This window comes from Mustela erminea, chromosome 19 (genome assembly GCF_009829155.1).
Source record: "Mustela erminea isolate mMusErm1 chromosome 19, mMusErm1.Pri, whole genome shotgun sequence".
In the NCBI taxonomy this organism is placed as follows: domain Eukaryota; kingdom Metazoa; phylum Chordata; class Mammalia; order Carnivora; family Mustelidae; genus Mustela; species Mustela erminea.
This window is the reverse complement of record NC_045632.1, coordinates 22,442,735-22,460,998: the sequence shown is the minus strand read 5'-3', so window position 1 is coordinate 22,460,998 and position 18,264 is coordinate 22,442,735. Positions and strand designations below refer to the sequence as shown.

The 18,264-nt window shown below is 53.3% G+C and overlaps 1 protein-coding gene across 8 annotated transcripts in view; it reads left to right on the top strand.

Moving 5' to 3' along the window:
* ZNF536 (zinc finger protein 536) overlaps positions 1–18,264 on the top strand; it is a 422,501-nt gene that overhangs the window by 288,011 nt on the left and 116,226 nt on the right. The window contains exon 8 of one of the 8 annotated variants that reach the window (XM_032325337.1): positions 1,138–2,037. The exons of the other annotated variants lie outside the window; for them this stretch is intronic. Coding sequence (XP_032181228.1) covers positions 1,138–1,145 — 8 coding nt within the window. The 3' untranslated portion in view covers positions 1,146–2,037. Of the gene's footprint in view, positions 1–1,137; positions 2,038–18,264 lie in introns of those variants that run through there. 8 annotated transcript variants of the gene reach the window in all.

The window sequence follows — 18,264 nt, the reverse complement described above, 5'->3', positions numbered from 1 at the left end:
CGAGGGACGGGCTGTCCTCTCGTCCAGAGCCTTCCTGTGGACTCTGTGTTGATGAAGAGGCAACCTCTCCCAACTCTTTGGGCATTCTCCTCCTCCTCCCCTTCCCTCTTTTTAAATTAAATGGGAATGCCACTGACGTGATGTCGTTCTCACTGCAGGATGACAGAACTGTTGTGTGAATACCATTGTATTTGCCAAATGGTCCACTCGTCATTTCAGAACAAACAAATGGATGGTGTCTGTAAGTCGGCAAACACTGGTGACATTTAGCCTTGTTTATGTTCCTTTCCTTTTGCTGCATATTTTTGGCTCCAAAAGCTACTGTCTGAATCGACAGTGCCTCCAAAGCAGGAGAAAAGTCTGGTAGCTTTCACTTCGGTTTCTACGTGCATTTTCTTTTTGGATGGCTCGATACCTCCCGCCCAGGACCAAGCCTGGGCGAGAGAAAACAGCAGTTGAGCTCTTTGGTTAAAAAACAAAACAAAAATTTAAAAAACCCAAAAAACAAACAAACAAACAAACAAACAAAAAATGTGCAGAGATACAGACACACACACATTTTTTTCTCCCAAGTAATGATTTAAGACCAGGAGGGAGGAAGAGAAAGCTGAGAGACCAGAGTGTTGTCGGAACAGATACCCATGTCCCTGGGGACGTGCAAAGTCTCTGTTCCCGCATAGCCGTCGCCATGTGGCGTAGTGACAGCGTGACCCCCTCGCTGTCTCATGCCGAGGGCAGGGATCCCTGGTTTATGCCCCACTCCGGCTGCCGACTCACAGGGACGGTCGGCGCCCACAGCCTTGTAGTTACAGGCCACATCTTAGCTACAGAAGGAATCCGGTTCTTTCTTTTTTATATTCAGATGTTGTGTGCAAAGCCCAGGTTTCAAATAAGTAGTAATTATCTCCTATTACTTAGCGCTGATCAACAGCACCTCTACGCCTAATTGCCAACCTGCTCTAATCACGTAGACTACTCTTGCTTTAGCCAGAGACGGAAGGACCAAATTTTATAAATACTGCTTTATTGTCATTACTCCATTAAACAATTAGGGAGTGCGGCCCTGTCCTTGCTTTCAAAGGCCTTTCGCCTCCATGGTTTCTGGATTGTTTAACGAATCTGCACGTTTTCTTGCAGGTAAGTGACACCCCCTGTTCTAGTCGGTCTAGCTGGACTTGCCCTTGTCTGTTCGTGCTCCTCGGTGGCTCTCTGCAGCTTGTTAATCGTGTAAAGTCAAGAGAAGAATGTATACACATATGTGCGTTGAATAACTAATGACTATTGGCAAAGGTACGCCAATGCACACCACACCGACCTACAGTATATCTAGGAGAGAATCAGGAAGGCTAAAAATACTGCCCCATATGTTCCTTTATTAGTCATGGATCGGGAAGGCTTAGTAACTTGAATGAGCGAGGAAATTCCCTCAAAGTCCCGAATCCTGAGTGACAGATGCTGGTGCACTGGAGGTGCCTTCACCTGTGAAAAATCTGGCGGGGCAGGGTGGGGTCCGCTACACCAGCTCGCCAAGCTTCTCGAGGCGGGTCCCGTCGGCATTACCGCTTGTGTCCGAATTGACTTGCGTTTTGTAACACTTTAGAAGAATACAGAGACGTGCGGTCGTTATCTTTCTCCATAGTATTTAAGCAGTCCTATTGCTAGTTTAATATGTGTCAGGCCTTCCTATTAACCGGGAACGGAGGACAGTAACATTCCAGTGAACGGCGACTGGGCACGCACAACTTCAGACGTGGAGATGGAAAGCAAAACATGCGGAGCCTGGTGCTGGGTTATCGTGTGCTTTGGACTAGAGTATTGTGGAAGTAATGAGAAGATTATATTAAGGCGTTCCTGGTAATGAAGGCATGTAAGTTCTAATAATTGTAGCTTTCTGAATACGTGTCGAACTCTATCTATAAGTGTGCTGTATGCTGAGTTACAAGTTAGGTCATTTATGAATGGAATGTAAAACAATACTAAAAATGCTTCAATAACTTATCTTGGTATTGCTAATAAAAATAAAGCTGTGAAACATTAGTACACTTTCGAGTCATTATGTGAATTCCTTCCCCACTCCCGCTCCCCCCATCACCCTCCTCCCCCGAGCTGTCCTCCCTGATGGAAGACTCAGGAGGACATTCAGAGAATACTAGGGGGCTGCCCACTCCGTACCCCCCGCCAACCCTGGGCTCTTTGCTGGGTAGTTAGTTGCGTTTTTCTGCCCACCTTGAGACGGGCCTCGCAAGTACCAACTCCTAAGCGTGCCAGGGTCCAGACACGTCCTGGTCTGGGGCAGGGGCCGCGGTGGGTGGGCCAGAGCCGGGGGCACATATGGGCAAGTCTCTGTACCAGTGACTCCGGGCACTGAGCTCCCACAACTGCTCCCAGGCCCCATGCGTAGGGGGAACCGAGGCAGGTTACCATCCCCCATCCCGGGTGTGGAAGAGCCCGCCCATGCCCGGCTTCCGTGCAGCAAACCTCGCCATTTTCTTTACATCCCACGAAGGGTAGTTGTTTTCGATGGGAAGGTCCCCGGAATCATCGTAGTTGGGAGATTTTTATCAATGGAGATTTTTTTTGCTTGGGCCTCTGTTTGCTGCCGCAGGCTTTGGCCTGGCCCGTGACCCCACCCCCGCCAGGTGGGAGGGGCGGGATACAGGAAGGATTAAATTTGCTTCCCTGTTTTTGTTGCTTAGTTTTTGTTTTGTTTTGTTTTGTCCGTGATGGACCTCAGACCCCCAGCACTTCTGCAGTGCCTCTAAGCCTTGCTGCTGTTTGGGAAACTTCGGAATTCCTTTCGCGCCCTGGCTCCCCATTCAGTGGGTCCCGTGGGGGCAAAAGGTGTTATCATCATCTGACAGAATCCCCACACTCCCTAATAAATCAAGTATCCCCTGTGGGAGGGGACAGAAGCCCAGGATTGTCCCCCTGAACCACCCTGGGCTTTGCAATAGGACAATCGTAACCTTGAACTCTGGGGACATTCCCTTCCAGGACGTCTCCTGCAAACTGTTCAAACCATTTCCCCACCCAAAGGCCATAGTACAGTCTCTCATTTAGGAGAAGAGGAGAGGAGAGAGGGGAGAGATTCTGAGTCTTTGGATCCATGACGAAAGCCCACAGGAAAACCATAGATCTCGAAGAAGTTTGGCAGCTCCCTGTGCCCACAGCTGCCTTCTGACTAGGGTCTGGGGGAACAGAGGATGCACACTGAGGGTTGTGGTTGACAAGCGGGGAGGAGTCCCAAAATACCCGGCCAAGGGAAAGCCAGGTGATCACAGCCACACAGCCCAGGCCCACGAGGCCACCCAAGCCCTGACAGAAAGAAGGACTCCAGGAGGACGTTGTCTTTATTTTCAACGCTCCCCTCCCCCAGGCTCTTCCCTGGGTTCTTGCCTCCTGAGGGCTCCAGGAGGTCTGTGTCACCGCGCAGTGGCATGCTGCCTCTCGGTGAGGAGGTGCTGTGTTCCCTCCTGGTTTCAGAAGCCACAGGTGCAGCTCCCAGGATGGGGCTCCCCACCATCCACTCTGTGTGGGCAGGGGGCACCCCTGGGGCCTCTCTGGACCAGTGCCTCAGGCCTGGGGACCCGGGTGGGAGGAGGGGGGCTCTGTGGAAGGCTGCTGGGTCTCCGTGCCTCCACTCAGGGCTGACTGAGCACGTTGCCCTGGGCATCGTGCACCGTTAACAGTCACTCTGCATGCTCCTCCGGGACGCCTTGCTGACCCCGCAGCCCCGGGCTGCCCAGCCAGCAGGGACTCAGGGGCCTGGGGAGTGGCCGGTGGCCTCGGGTACAGAGGACGTCCCGCGGAAGGGGACAGGTGGTCATGCTGACAGTGGGAGGGCTCCTCAGGCAGCTCATCACTGCGTCTGCCGTCTTCTCTCCCTCCCCGGACCCATTCCCTAATGGGGTGTCTACCCATCTCCGGCTCGAAGGCAGGGGGTCTTTCCTGCCTCTCTCCCCAGTGACTTCTCAAGCATAGAGGGGACCTTTGTGGATTCTCATCCTCTCACTTTGATGAATGAGTTCCAGCCTCCTCCTACCTCTCACAGCACCCCTGCTTCCCACCTCCCCCTCCTTCCTGCCTGGGGGTAGAACTCCCTTCCAGCCCATCCAGCATCGAGCGTGCTGTGTGCTGTGAGGAAGCTGGGTTGGGGGAGGCGGGGATTCGGGCCTTAGCTACCAGCTGACTTCAGAGCACTGCGTGGTGGGGGGGGGGGCTGCGTGCTCTTTCCTCTGTCACCCCACATCCCTACGCGGGATGAGAACAAACGCCAACTGTTTGGACCCTAGTGAGGGGCAGACACAAGCATCACCTACAGGATCTGCCTTTGATCCTCCCCAGGCAGGGCCGGCCCACTGATCTGAGGTGGACAGGAGACCCTCGCCGCCGCCCACCCTCCCCCCCAACCCTGGGAAGTGATACTGGAGTTTGAAGGAGGTAACCGGCTCAGGGTGGGGGTGCCCCAGGAAAGGAAAGGTGCTCTGCAGCTTATGGTAGGACAAAGGGCCCTGACCCCTGCTTCATCCACACGGGATGGGAAAAATGTTTGCTTTGATGAAATTCAGATATTCTCGGGGCGGGGGAGGAGCCCAAACTTCGGAAGATGCTTTTTGCTCCTGTAGAGTCACCCTTTCCCGGAGATGTCATGATGATTGAATTACATTCCGAAGCATGCCCCCCACACACGGTCAGCCTTGTCTCCGCAGGAGTGGATTCTGCCTCTTGAGCAAACAGTGCGCATTTTCAAGGTGAAAGTTGGGGAGCTGGGCAAAGCGGTTTCATTAGCAAAAACACCCATTCGTGCGCCCAGCCGCCGGCTGGCTTTGTGACGGGTTGGTCTCTCCTGCTTGTTGTGGGATTGTCCACAGACACCCATCCGCTCGCAACCCGCTGTTCACTAGGTTAAGTTTTCTTTTTGAACTTCTCTTGTTGTCAAATTAATATAATATGCTCTCAATTATCCACATAAAAGGAGAAAGGCAACCAAGCAGGGAAAGTAAATTTGCAATTAATTTCCTAAATTATTGCTCTTTTCACATGATGGACAAGTCGTTTTTCTCTGACTTGGACTTGAGTGTTCAATGTGTCCTGCGGCGGGGGAGGCGACTCCAGGGTGGGCAGGGCTGGAGGCAGACGTTTTGCGGGCAGGTGGAGAGGCCTCAGTGAGTACTTAAGGGTTCGGACGGAGTACGTTTGGCTCTTGTCAGGGAGAAAGTCCATTCATCTTCTTGGTCTTTTAAGATCCCATTGGTGACTTAGCTGGGGGTGGGGGGGGTCTCCCAAAAACAGACCCTAAGATAAGAACATGGATGGAGGTCTGTATGTGAGAGGAGCTCCCAGGAGCCATGGGAGAGGGACGAAACCACTCAGGTGTGTCAGTGAGAGAGTGGCCACTGCTCGAGGACTGGGTGCATTCCTTCAGCCATCCTCTAGGATACCGTCTGGAGTTCATCTCAGAACTGGCCCACAGAGGGCTGAAGGAGCTCCCAGCTGGGGTATTTACTTAAGAGAAACAAGAGTCCATTGGTGTGCCAAGGGACTGGAAGAGAAGCAGGTGGGCCCCCACGACGTCTGCCACCAGCGGAACGCCCTTAGCCCAAAAGTCCTTTCCCCCTCAGTGCACTGCAGAAGGCCACCAAGGATGAGGAAAGATACTCATTCCATGATTTCCCTGTTAGAAGTGAATGTGGGTTTTAAATTTTGAAAAGTGCGTGGTCTCTCCGCTTAGACAGAAGCTCACTGGAGACCAGATGGGAGGGCCGGTCTGGGGGCCAGGAGACCAGGTGTCTGTCTACCAGCAGTCGAGCTCCTAGGAGCTTCAACAACTCAACCTTCTCTTGGGATACCACTTGCCCACTGGTGAAAGGAAGGGTGACTGTAAGTCCCCCGAGTCACCTCCTGGGTCTCAAACTCTGGCTTTCATGATCCTTTCCAGCCCTGAATTTCCAGGTGACCCTGTAGGACGCCATCAGTCCTAGAGTTCCCGTGAACTCAGCTCACTTCAGCAGGGCCCTGGACTGGGAGCCCAGCTTTGCAGGGACACCTGGGATTTCAGTTTGGCCGAGGCCATTTACTGTGTGAGGGCGTGGGGCACGCGGATCCCTGCCTCCTCCTGAAGCTGTTTTTCTTAAACCATAAGAGCACTGAGGAATTTGTCGTTTATGCATTTTTTTAAAGAGGGAGTCAATGCAACTGGATTTTTGAGCTCCTGGTAGTGCAAGAAAAACTGATTATCTGACTTTCTTTCCTTTTCGATTTTCAACCTCTTGTGTTCACAGCGGAGCCTGAGAAGATGGCATTTTTCATGATTACATTTTCTTCAAGCACATGCCAGATACCAATATGATAATCCAGTGTGTCCCTCCTAGGACAGTACTCCCTCTCGGGATCTTCCAACTCCCCCCACCCTGCCCCCAACAGGGAGAGGGAGAGGAAGGAGGTACCAAGAGACAGGGACTCAGGTCAGACTCGGTTGTGCATACGAGGGTCATGGGGGCAGCACACATCTTCCTCCATGTCTGGAACCTTATCCATGCTTCCATCTTCAGAGTGCTCGTGGCCCCCCGAAGCCGCTGCTAGCTAGCGAGCCCTCCCCCCCCAACTGGGGACAGTATGTGCTATCTCCAAGTGGAAATCCCTTGAGTCCTCGGCTTTCTGTTTTCCACGGAGTAGAATTTGTTGGCCTCAGTGTTGTGTGCCACCCAATGGCACACAAAACAACAAAATGTGTGAGAGCGAGTAACTTGGACGTTGGCAAGTCACCCACATTTCAATGGCTTTAGGACGGGTGCTGCTGTGCAGGACCCAGGCAGAGCTCCCATGGAAACGCGGGACTCGCTGAGACCTTGGCAAGTGGGTAGAGAGTCTGGGTAGCGTGTTACAAGGGACGGTATCCCCCATCCTTGCCAGCCGGTGCTCACCACGGTCTGAAGAGCTGAGTTGGGAGTCCTCCCATCCCAGAGTGGACACTTCCCCGGAGGGGCCGGGGTGATGGTTCGGATCCTATTCCCAGGATGTGCAGAAATCACCCCATTTGGCTCCAACGGAACTATCTTTCCTGTTTTCTAATTCTACCAAGGATTACAACTAGATGAAAAAACAAAAAAGCTATCTAGTGGTTAAGTGGTGGGAACAGATACTTGTATCCATGGCTCTTGCTTTACATAAAAATTTTGGGCTTGATGGGTTGCTTCTAAATCACACTCAGGGCAATTAATTTTAAATCCCAAGGGGGATTTTCTTGAGGACTTTGGGGTAAGTGCCCTTGCAAAGCGGGCATGTTTGCAAAGTGGCCGCTTTTAATCTGGACAGAGGCCTAGTGCCTGGGTCTCTCTAGCCTGGGTCTCCCTAGCCTGGGTCTCCTCTCCTGGAGCTAAGAGGAGAGTACAGTAGTACAAACACAGTAGTGGCTGGGTTCAGGAACTCAGCTCCTTCTCACGGCAGGAGACGCAGGGGCTGGGTCATGAGGCGGGAGCATGCGAGGCACGCCGGCCTCCGTGTCCTGGAACACACACGAGGGAGGGGGTTTGGGACCAGACATGAGGCACCCTCCCAGTGGCGGGGAGAGGGACCCCCATGGGCCCGAAGCTTCCAGCACCACCCCAGGCCTGAGAGTCCCAGAGAGCCAGAAAGCAGCTCGGGGTCTGCAGGCCTTGGTGTCCCCAGACTGGGCACCATGTCCACTATGTCAGGCGTCTGTGGGAGAGTCTGGAAGGATGGGTGAGCCCCCGGAGGCTGGGGCTGTGCAGCAGCATGGACATGCAGAGACCCACAGAGGGACTGGGAGCCAAAAGGCCAGTTGACGAGAGAGGGAGGTTACAAAGAAAACAGAAATTGGGCCTGGTAGACAGAAGCGAAGGAAAGTTGGAGTTAAGAGGAGAGAAGAGCAGTACAAACAGAGTAGTGGCAAAAGCTAGAGAAGGCCCCCAGAGAGCAGGGCAGAGGGAGGAAAGCCATGGGGAAGCGAGGGGAAGAGGACCCAGCAGAAACGGAGCAGCTCTGGCCCCCAGAAGCCTCTGCGGAGCTGCCTGGGCTCCCAGGAGGCGCAGGGACCATCCTGAGGGCCTGGCCGCGGACTGCGGGGTGCTCAGGGCTCTTGAGGGAAAACCGAAGGAGCTGAGGGCTTGGCGGAGGCCTGGCGTTCCAGCACACCCTCCTCCCCGTGCTCTCTGCCACCAGTTTCAGGAGGAAATGCGGCAGCTTAATCAGAATTATTTACAAGATAATGGTCCATTGTTTGCACTAAGACAGATGTTGTCTGTGGGAACTTTGTGTTTTATGCTCCTTCCCCTGCTCTGCCTTTGCTGGGTGCAGATGGGATCCGAGTAATGTGAGTTATTATTCCAGGGACTGGAAATCCGAGGCGCCTTCGTCCCAGCCTGGGCTCGGCAGGGCCAGGGAGCGGGGCTGGCCCTGGGCAGGCAGCGGGGAAGTCGGTCCCTGCTGGCCGCGGCCGGGCCTCAGGGCCTCCTCCCTGCCCCTCCAAGCAGCGTGTGATTAAGAAGGTCTTGTTTCCTTGAGGGGCGGGCTGGGGCAATTGCCTTGTCTAGTGGACAGGAAGGGCGCGCTCTGATTAAGATTCACTTGCTATTTGTTGAGTCCAGAGGTCATCACTGACATCGTAAATGAGGGTGGCCATCTGGCCCTCTGCTTGCCAAAAGGAAAGAGCTTGCCCTCTGTGGTGGGGGCTTGGAGCCTCCCTCCCCCTTCTCTTTTTTTTTGACTTATGAGAGCTCGCCCCTGGTCTTCTGGGGGGACTTGACTCAGGGGCCGGCTCTCGACTTGGTGCCTCTGTCCTTTCTCCAAATGAATTCTGGTTTCACTGCCCCCGGGAAGGTGCTTGTCCCAAACAAGGAAAGATGGAGCAGGGTCTCCTGACCCAGACTGGCTCCTGGCCTTGCCCTCGAGGCAGGTGGGCCATCCCAGGGCCGCCCCCTTCCTGTGAAGTCCCTGGTCCTTCTGAGACAGTGTCCAGCCACTAGGCTCGCCATCTTTGCAGAGCCCAGTTCTCCAGGTCATCAGAGCCTGCCTTCTGAAGGAGGAAAGTGAGACCAAAAGATGTTGGGCGACTTGCCCATTCTCTACTCAATGGAGAAGCCTCCCAGCACCTCATGTCGGGACCCTGCCCCCCTTCTAAGAGTCCTGTGGCCAGGGCACGAGGGGAGCAGCCCCATAGCAGCAAGAGGGGATATGCGGTGAGAGGTACCTGTCCCGGGGTGAGCTCTGGTCCTGGCAAAGGGTACACACCCACCACCCAGTAGCGGTTAGTAGTCCTAGCGGCAAGATACTGACTTCACGATGCATTGCATTTCCAGTATCAGAATGTGACCAAACAAAAAAACCCAAGTCATAGAATTCCTCATTTGGAGGAGTAGAAAAGAGATGGAGACTCTCGTGGCAACCAAGTGGTTCAGGTCTGAACCTGCTAGTGGGACAGCGTCGAGGGGAAGTCAGAGGGCCATCACTCCGAACCCTGCCTCTAGCCCCTCAACGCCTTCAAGAAGTTCCCACATGGGTGACCGCCCTGAGGGTTCGTCCCGTTCAAGGTCCAGCATGTCCACACGAGTGTTTAAGGATGACTCTTCCCCGTTATCTCCCCACGCCCAGGGAATGACCCTCTGGTCTTCAGCAGCAGGATCTGAACCTCCAGGTCATCCCTCCATCTGCCCAGTTTATTTTTAAGTAATAATCGATTACTATGCCAGGGCCAATGCCCGTTCTAAGTACCTTATAGAGGGTAGTAGAGATCTTCTCTTGTTTAATTTTCATGAAACTCCCAGGAGACAGATGTTAGTTCTTACTCTTCCCATCTTACATGCGGGAATGTTGAGGAAGAGAGTGGCTGCATCACTCACCCAGGGTGGCCCAGCGAGCACGTCGGGATGCCGAGACTCCAGACTGGGCAGGGACATCCTTGAGCGTGACCTGTCTGCGGCCTCCCCTTGCCAGTGGCTGGTGCCCTCCCACACCTGCCTTCCCGGTTGGAGATGCATGGAAAATGCAACCAAGAAATATACAAAAATAACTCGTTCCTGCCAACTCCAGCTCTGAGTCCTGAGAGAAGATAAGGGAGATGGCAAGCAGAGATTCTAGTCACAGACAGAACCTGGAGCTTGTCCCCTAGAAACAGGCAGCACAGGGCACTGGGTGAGGGGTGGGGGTCTCAGGTGACTCCACTGGCCCAGAACTTGCCTTGTGACCCTGAACACCAGTCTTCCCATCCCCCGCAGTGTCCTCACCTCTCCATAAGTGACAGAGTAGCAGGCATCATCCCCAAATTCCCCCCATCCTCTAGCCTAAGAATCAATTTTTCTTGGGACTCTTTATTCTGTCCCATTCAGCCTCAGGGAAAAAAAACTGTCGCCCCTCCCCAACCCCTAACCCCCCCCCCCAGGAGGGGCTCAGGGAAAGCTGACCCCTCACCTTGCAATTGTTCCCTGGGGTCTAGGTGGGGGGAGCAGAGAGTGGGTGGCCCAGGGCACCAGCGGCCCTCCAGCCAGGGCTGCCTCGGGGCCCAGCCCCCCGCTGTGAAAGCGGCAGAGGTCAGACTAGAATAATATTTATCAACCTCTTCTCACTGTGTCAGGCTCTGCCCCAAACCCGGCGTCACTGGAGATCACAGATCATGTCTTTTAAGTCCCACAGAGCCGCCTCACATGTGACCAATTACCTCTGTCAAGCCCGGGGAAGGAGGTCCCGCCTCGGTGGGTGGGATCTGAACTTGAGCTTCCAGAGGTCGATGACTGGGATCTTGGGCCTTTGAGCCTGTCACTCCCCTATAGCCAGACCTTTTCTGTTAAAACTGTTTAAATTACAAACCAGTAATAAAAGGATCATATGTGTTTCCCACCGAACAGGTTCTTTAGGGCTATTACGATAATTAAAAACATATGGTGTCTGTGCCAGTCAGAGGGAAACCGCAGATGTACAAATTAGGTATTATATAAGGGTTTTCTGCTTTTGCCCTTTTAAAAACGTCAGGCTGGAGAAGTTTAAAGAGATAAAATGGCAATTGTGCAGATAGTAGGTAGCATTTTGATTTTAGGATCATTAAATATATAAACTCTTTTCTTTACGCTTAATAGGAATAAACAGGTTCTGATAACCAAAGGGGGGTGGGTGGGTGCAGCCCACGGGGGGCCCCGAGGTGACAGGACACAGGCAACCTTTTCTACCTCACAGGGTCTCGGATACCATGAAATTTTTTGCATTTTTTATGACGTTGTTCTGCATAAGGAGGATTATTTTACGAAATGTTGAATTCTATTAAAATTGGATTGAGAGGAGAAAAGACAAGGATTTCTTCACATGAAATTTTACTTTTTAAAAAGCAAAGATGCACATATTGATCAGTCTAGGAGTAGCCATTTGTTTTCATTTAAAATATGCAATTGATTTTGAGAAGGTGATTAATACTGCTAATAAAGAAAAAAATTGGGAGGATTTCCATGGCTCGCCGTCAATGGCTTTCAATGCAAGTCGAGTTCCATCTAGCTACTCATGTTGGACAAGACGTCAGGCAGGCTGGGGGACTCTGGTCACATCCAGCCATGCTCTGGGGCAGCCGAGATGACAGGCTCTCGGTCCTGATGCAGTGGGACCCAGGCTAAGCAGCCAAGGCGTGAGCACGTGGCTGCTGTATGTTTCTGCTGTGGAAACCCAACCAGACTGCCCTAAAGAAGGAGGCGATGGGTGAACAGGTCGCAGTGGCATGGCCCCGGCTTTGCTGCCCTGGAAAACAACCTCAGGTCTTTCTGGAGATACTCGAAGCAGGAACAAGGATGATCTGGTCCCAGACCTGCCCTCCTCCCTCCGTGGGACATGGTAGTATCTCCACAGGGAAGTTAAACAGAAAACCAGACAGGAACCCACAAGCAGAGTGGAGGTTCTGCTTTTCCATAAGCCCAACCACCAGAGCACTCAGCCAGAATTTGCTTATAACCGGGAAAGGCTCCTTCTTGATCACACTAGCTACAGCGACCTGGGCTCCTGAGGAAAGCATCCTTGGAAATGGGTCCTGCAGCTACAGCCCTGCTTGGGTCTCGAGTTCTTCACTTTTGCTCCGCTCCTTTGCCTGCACCCTCTGGAGGGCACCAGAAGCCCACTGTCCTCCTGTGTCCTTTCCTTTGGGCTCCTGTGACCCAGTCTGCCTCGCGATTAAACACAGGTTAAGTCAGAGCAGGGTTCTTGGACCGCCGATCTACTACACAACAAACACGAGGGCCATGTCCGGTAGTGGCCCTCAAGCAGGCCTGATTATCCCCCCGGGGGACTTTTGGCAATGTCTGGGGACACCGGGACAGGGTGTCCTACTGGCATCTAGTGGGTGGAAACCGAGGATGGCACAGGGCAGGCCAAGAATTATCCAGTGCAAGACGTCAGGTTAGCTCAGGTCAAGAAGTCCTGGCGTACAGGTAGGAGAATCAGGCCTTTGAGGGTAAGTCCAAGCTGGACACGCCCCAAACCAAGTGTCCGGGTTGACCGCCTGGCCCACATTGCGGCATCTGGCTTGCTTGCAGGCACACCATCCTGCCGAGGCACGTCCCCTGTGCACACCATGCCTTTATGAGAATCTCTGCAAGAAACCCTGGAGGCTGGGCTGCGGAAACTTCCAGCTTAGTAACCCAGAGCATTCCTCCCAACTCAGACTCTCGTGGGGAGCGTGGGGTGGGTTGGGAGCCGAGCAGACAGCTGGAACTCAGCCCTTTCTTCTCCCCGGTGACTGATAGCCAGCCTCCAGTGTTGGTGTGCATGTAGGTATTACCATTTTAACTTTTACGGAGGTAAAATAACACCTTGTCACTCAGCGCAAGTACCAATCACAAAATGAATTAATTGTAATAACCGTTGTCAACAGAACAAAGGACTTGTTGCTTTCCTAAGCAGATTTCAGCACCACCGAGAACTACAGACGAACGCTCCCATTGGGCAGGCCGGCGGAAACCAGTCGGAACATAATTGTATCTGTCTATCTCTTGACTTTGTTTTTAAGGGTGAAGGAATCGAGTTAAAAACCTATATTTTAAACATATCAATAAATATACCCCTTTTTGTGTCTGTGACGTCTCCTCAAAAACATGGAGTCTTTAATAAAATTGGCCATGAAAATAGCATTTGCTGCCGATGGTACCAGATAAGGGCCAGCTGTAGAGGCTGCCTGTTGACTTGAAGTCATGAAGGGAATTATGCCCAATTACCCTCCCATAAAACACCCTCTCATTTCTCGGAGTTATCAAAACACATCCCGTGGACAGGCGGTCAGCTGTCCCCCGGCTCCTCAAAAGAAGACAAGTGGGCCTCACGCTGGGCCCGCCGAGCTCCTAACTGCCCTCACGTCGACACCAGCGGGCTTGTTTGCCGTCAGGCTCTTTTGACGGTGGCCTTCCCTTTTTTTTTTTTTTTTTTTCCCTTTTGGTCCTCGCCTTTTCACGTCTTAGCACATTCCCCCCTTGAAGAAACACTGTGGGTGTTCTTCTCAGCAGAGAGTCCCTCCCGGAAAGGGAAGACGCACAGGCAAAGGGTGAGCGGGTCGAGCCTTTGCCAGGGAGGGTCTCGAACGACTGGGCCCTCACCCTACAATACAAGATGAGGGACAACTCGCAGGGGCTCTCTGTGGCCTGTCCTCCCTCTCCTGCCTTCTCTGGCTGCTCCTCCCTGGCCGGTGTGGGCCCGGCATCTCGCTTCTCTGAGTCTCAGGACTGTCCCATCGGATACACAGGTCACCCGCACAGCCTCCGGGAGCCCCTTAGGCAGCCTGCTTTATTTTTAGAGTTCATGGAGGCTTCATTGGTTCCTCCATGATGAAATGAAAGGTTCCTAGGCTCTCAGAGCTACAGGTGATCTTGGAGGTCGTCTTTGAGAGGCAAATTCGGGGAAGCATCTGCCCTGGGTTGTTGAATGGGAGACAAAGGCGAAAGCTGTTTCCAGGTGTCCAGGCAGGTCCTTGTGCCTGGTCATCATTCTGCTTTCTGGGGCAGCCCTAGGCAGCCTCCCCTTCTTAGGGATCTGTACCTGGACAAAGAAGGGTTCCTGTGACTCGTCCTTGCAGCTTTGCAGAAAATTTTACCCCTTTTGAATGTCCCCTGCTTGGCCACTTGAGAAGCAAGGGTAAGGGGGGGGCCTTCTTTAATGTGGCTCTGGCTCAAATGAGCTATGCATTCAGATTTCAAGAGCCACCTCTGGTTAGAACGAGGTGCCACTTGCAAAAGTGCAGAGCAGAGCCCTTCTCTGGAAACAGAAATCTCCCTCCTGCTTCCTGGGCTACTCTGCTCTGCTGAGGACCCAGCTATGCAGCTGGCCTTGGCAAGGCAGGTTCATGGGCGCACACCCCTGGGAGAGGCAAGTCCCAGTTGTGGGAAGGTGCCAGGCCCCTGTCCTGGGAGCTGGCTGCAAAGCACGATGAAGCAGCACGTAGGGGGCAGAGATGTGGGGAGGGGAGGACGGAATGGGGCAGAGACTGGGGGCTCCCATGTCCTCTAGGCCCGGACTTCACCCTCCACGCTCCACTGGCATAGTTCTAGAGAATGAAGAAACAGTGTCTTCCCACACCTTTCGGGGCGGGGGGGGGGGGGGGGGGGGAGGAGATTCTGTGACAGGGAATGAGTGTGAGCATGTTTTCATTTATTTAGCATGTACTGAATTGTTCCAGAGAGTGGGGAACTGGCCATCAACAAGTTAGCCAAGAGGAGGGTCCTTGTGGAGCCCATTCTATGGGGGAACACTGACAGCAAACAAGAACACAGTTCAGCTTCTGAGAAGTAGATACCGAGATGATGAAGAGTGAGCGAGGTCAGTACCATATCCCGTGAAGATCTGGGGGACCTCTCTGAGAAGATGACATGGGACGGGGTCCTGGGTGATGGGAAGGAGCCAGCCATGAAAGATGAGAGGATGTGTGTTCTGAAGAGAGGACAGCAAAGACAAAGACCCAGAGACGGAGAAGAGACAGAACACCTTCGGCCTCTTGGATCTCTAGGCTCATGCATCTGTGTACATGATGAAACTTTCCCAAGGCTTTCCCAGACCCTGAGATTTCCTTCAAGCTTCTCCATAGCCTTGACGAGGCAGTCAACAGAGTCGGGACTGGGCCTTCCCCCACCCATTTCCCCCATTTGGAGAAAGTAGAGTTCAAAAAGGAAGAAATGACTTGTACTCTTGGCACCAGCAGAAAGCTGAGCTAAATGACCACATGTCTGGACCCCAGTAGTTCTGCCCCTGACCTCTGCCTATTCCCGGGACTCCTTGTAAGTGTGACCAGACATATCGAAGGGCTACTGGGTCTACAGGAGACACCGTGAGCTACTCTTTGCACACTAACCACAACCCCGCACCTGGACGGAAACAAGAAAGCTGTTGAAGCTCAGAGAATTGGTCACATGACCTTAAGAACATGGAGCAATGCATGAAAGGGCCCTCCCAGGACTCCCCCAACAGGAGGGACATGACAGCCTGCCCAGTCTCTTTTCAGGCATCCCACAGATAGAAAGCTGGTGTGAGTCAAGACTCTTGATAGCCAGGCCCAGCAAAGTCACCCGGAAAACATGGGCCAGTTCCTTGGAAATCCGAGTCAAGCTTCCTTGGAGAAAGGCAGAGGAGTTTGCATGAAAGCTTTCTGCTCAGACCAGCGTGCAGCTGTGAAGTTCAGCCCATGCTGACCTTGGCCAGGACTAGGTTCAGCCTCTTCCCGATGCCTTCCCACGCAGGGGCCGTGATGGCTGCCGTGCTGCTCCCCGGAGGCCCAGGGCGCATCATCGCCAAGACTGGCTGCTCCGTTGTCTTTTCAGGATCCCTGTTCTTGTCTGGGCAAACTGCTTTCAAATGAATAGCTATTTCTGGATGATTTTTTTTTAGTGTTTCTTCTCCCAGCTGGTTGCTATATTATCTGCATCTCATGCCGTTCTGGCCTCCATGGGAGACAAGAGGTAGCCCACCTTCTGTATTAGCTGCAACGCTATCTGTTTCTGAATATTAGAAGGTGAAATTAGGAACTATAGCAACCTTACGACACCCTATCTGCTCTCAAAGCAAGAAGGTAAGTGGAAAAAGCTGCTTTTCTCCCTGTAGCACTATTTGTGATGTTCTGTACACACTAGGGTGGATTTGCAGCTGGGGCCGAGGACCAGGATAAGCATGAACAGAGACTGGGAAGAAAGGCGCTTGGAGGAAGGGTGCAAGGCTCCCAAGTGGGTTCCTCAATGGAGAATGGCCCAGAAGTGCGATTTCCAAGCCCACTGCCTTTTGCTGTTCATCTTTGCTTCGGGAGTCTGGTCTGGGGTGTGCAGGACTAGCGCCTGTGGGCGGTCCTCACAGTGGGCACCTGCTCCCTTCACTGCTGCCAACGGTTCAAGCCAGAGACAATGGGCTGGAATGGCGGCAGGAGGCTTCCGGTTAGAGAGGCTTCATTGCCAGAACTGTCCGAACGCTGCCGAACTCTTCTTACGTGGGTGCTCCCATGGAAATAGGTCGTTCAGCTCTAAGCTTAGAGCTTAGAGCAGGCCAGGCCATAGTTTATGATCACCTCTGAGTGTGGATCGAGTGTAGGTCATTAACATATACACAGCATAATCAATAAATGCAGAAATAATACAGATATTTTAATCAATGTATTTGATCCCTTGGCTTCTGCTGCATCCTCCTGGATTTATTTTCCAGGTGGGAAATGGAGATAAAACTTGGCTTGAATTTAGCCAAGGGCTGTCCTCTGTTGAAAAGTGGGAGCTGGAAAGCTATGGGCCGTGGGTTGTCATCTGGGCTTGGTGCTGCCGGGACGTGTGTATACGGACACAGGTCTAGGCTGGCTTGCCCCCAGGTGTGTGTGCAGCCCAAGTCCCACCCACCCCCCCTTGCAGTCTGCATAGCAGGTGACTGATGTGCAGAAAATAGAGGCAGGAGGGGCCACTCGGCAGTCACTCATTTACGGACTCATCCGTTCATTCATTAATCCATTCGGCCAATATCTACGGAACATCTCCCATCTGCCAGTCGCTCCCTTAGGCATTAGGACAGAGGAGGAAAACAAATGGCCATGGTCACTAGCCTTGTGAGCCTAATTCCACTTTGCTCTGCCAGCTGGGCACGGACCTCCTCAGGAGCCCTTCCCTGGGGATTAGACCTCTCCGGCGTGGTTTGGAGTAGGGCATGGAGTCCTCCATAGACAGCTCAGGGCGTGGCCACTGTCCTGCCATCAGAGCCCAGCCCTGGCTGCGCCCCTGAGCGGTTCCGTCAACCCAGTGCACAGCATGGATCACAGAGAGAGAAGCAAGACCAAGGAAGCAGCCACATCTTCCTGCATTCATTGCTTTAGCGGCTGGTTCCTAGAACACCGGCATGTAAGATCCCTCTCTAGGTGCTGGGGTTCCAGCCATGGAGAGCAGACACACCCCCGGGCCTTCAGGGAGCTCCCGTGCTAGGGAGTGGGGGGATGGGCGATCACCACATTAAGTAACTAGTCAGTTAAAGGAGATGAAGGTCTAGAGAAAAAGGAGGTAAATAGGAATTTGGGGGATGCCTGTGGGGTTCCTACTTTACGTGGGTGCCTAAGGGTGCCATTCAAGCAAAGACATGAAGAAGGCAAGGGTTAGAGGGAGGATCTGGGAAGCACCCACCAGGCAGACAACAGGGGGCCAGCACCCTGAGCTCGCTTGTGCACTTGGGATGACGCCATAGAGAGGACTGGGAGAAGAGGGGACAAGGGACAGCTGAGGGCCAGTAGAGCCCCTCCAGCCCTGAGCTCAGGAGAGTGCCACACTCACTGTCCTGAAATCCTTACTCATGTTTGAAGTAGGGGGCCTGCATTTGCCTTTTGCTGTGGGTCCATAGTTACTTAGGGGTCCTGACCCCCAGGTCTACCTCTGGGGGGTTGTGAACAGCAGCAAGGCACAGCCTGGACTGCGCTGGGGCAAGCGTGGGAAGCTGGGGGCCAGAAGGGAGGGCCCGCGGGGGTCAGGTGAGTGAGGACAGCTCCTTGGAGGCAGGAGCCAGTGGTGCCTCTCCGACCTGCCCCAGCATGGGTAGGTCCCTGCTTCTTCCTGGCCCTGTCCTCTGCCTCCAAGGTCTTAGACCCCACCAGGTCCTCCTGCTGCCCAACCCCACCCTTGGGTGACACTCTTGGTGTCACCCTTTAACTTCAACCTCTTTCCTCCGTCTTCTCTGCTTGCTTTGTCTCCCTTACCTCAGGAGGACTAGAGAGCTGCCCCATGGGTGTTGGAAGGTTCTGCTTCCAACACCAGCCACTTTCATTCCTGACCCTGGGGACTAGATAGC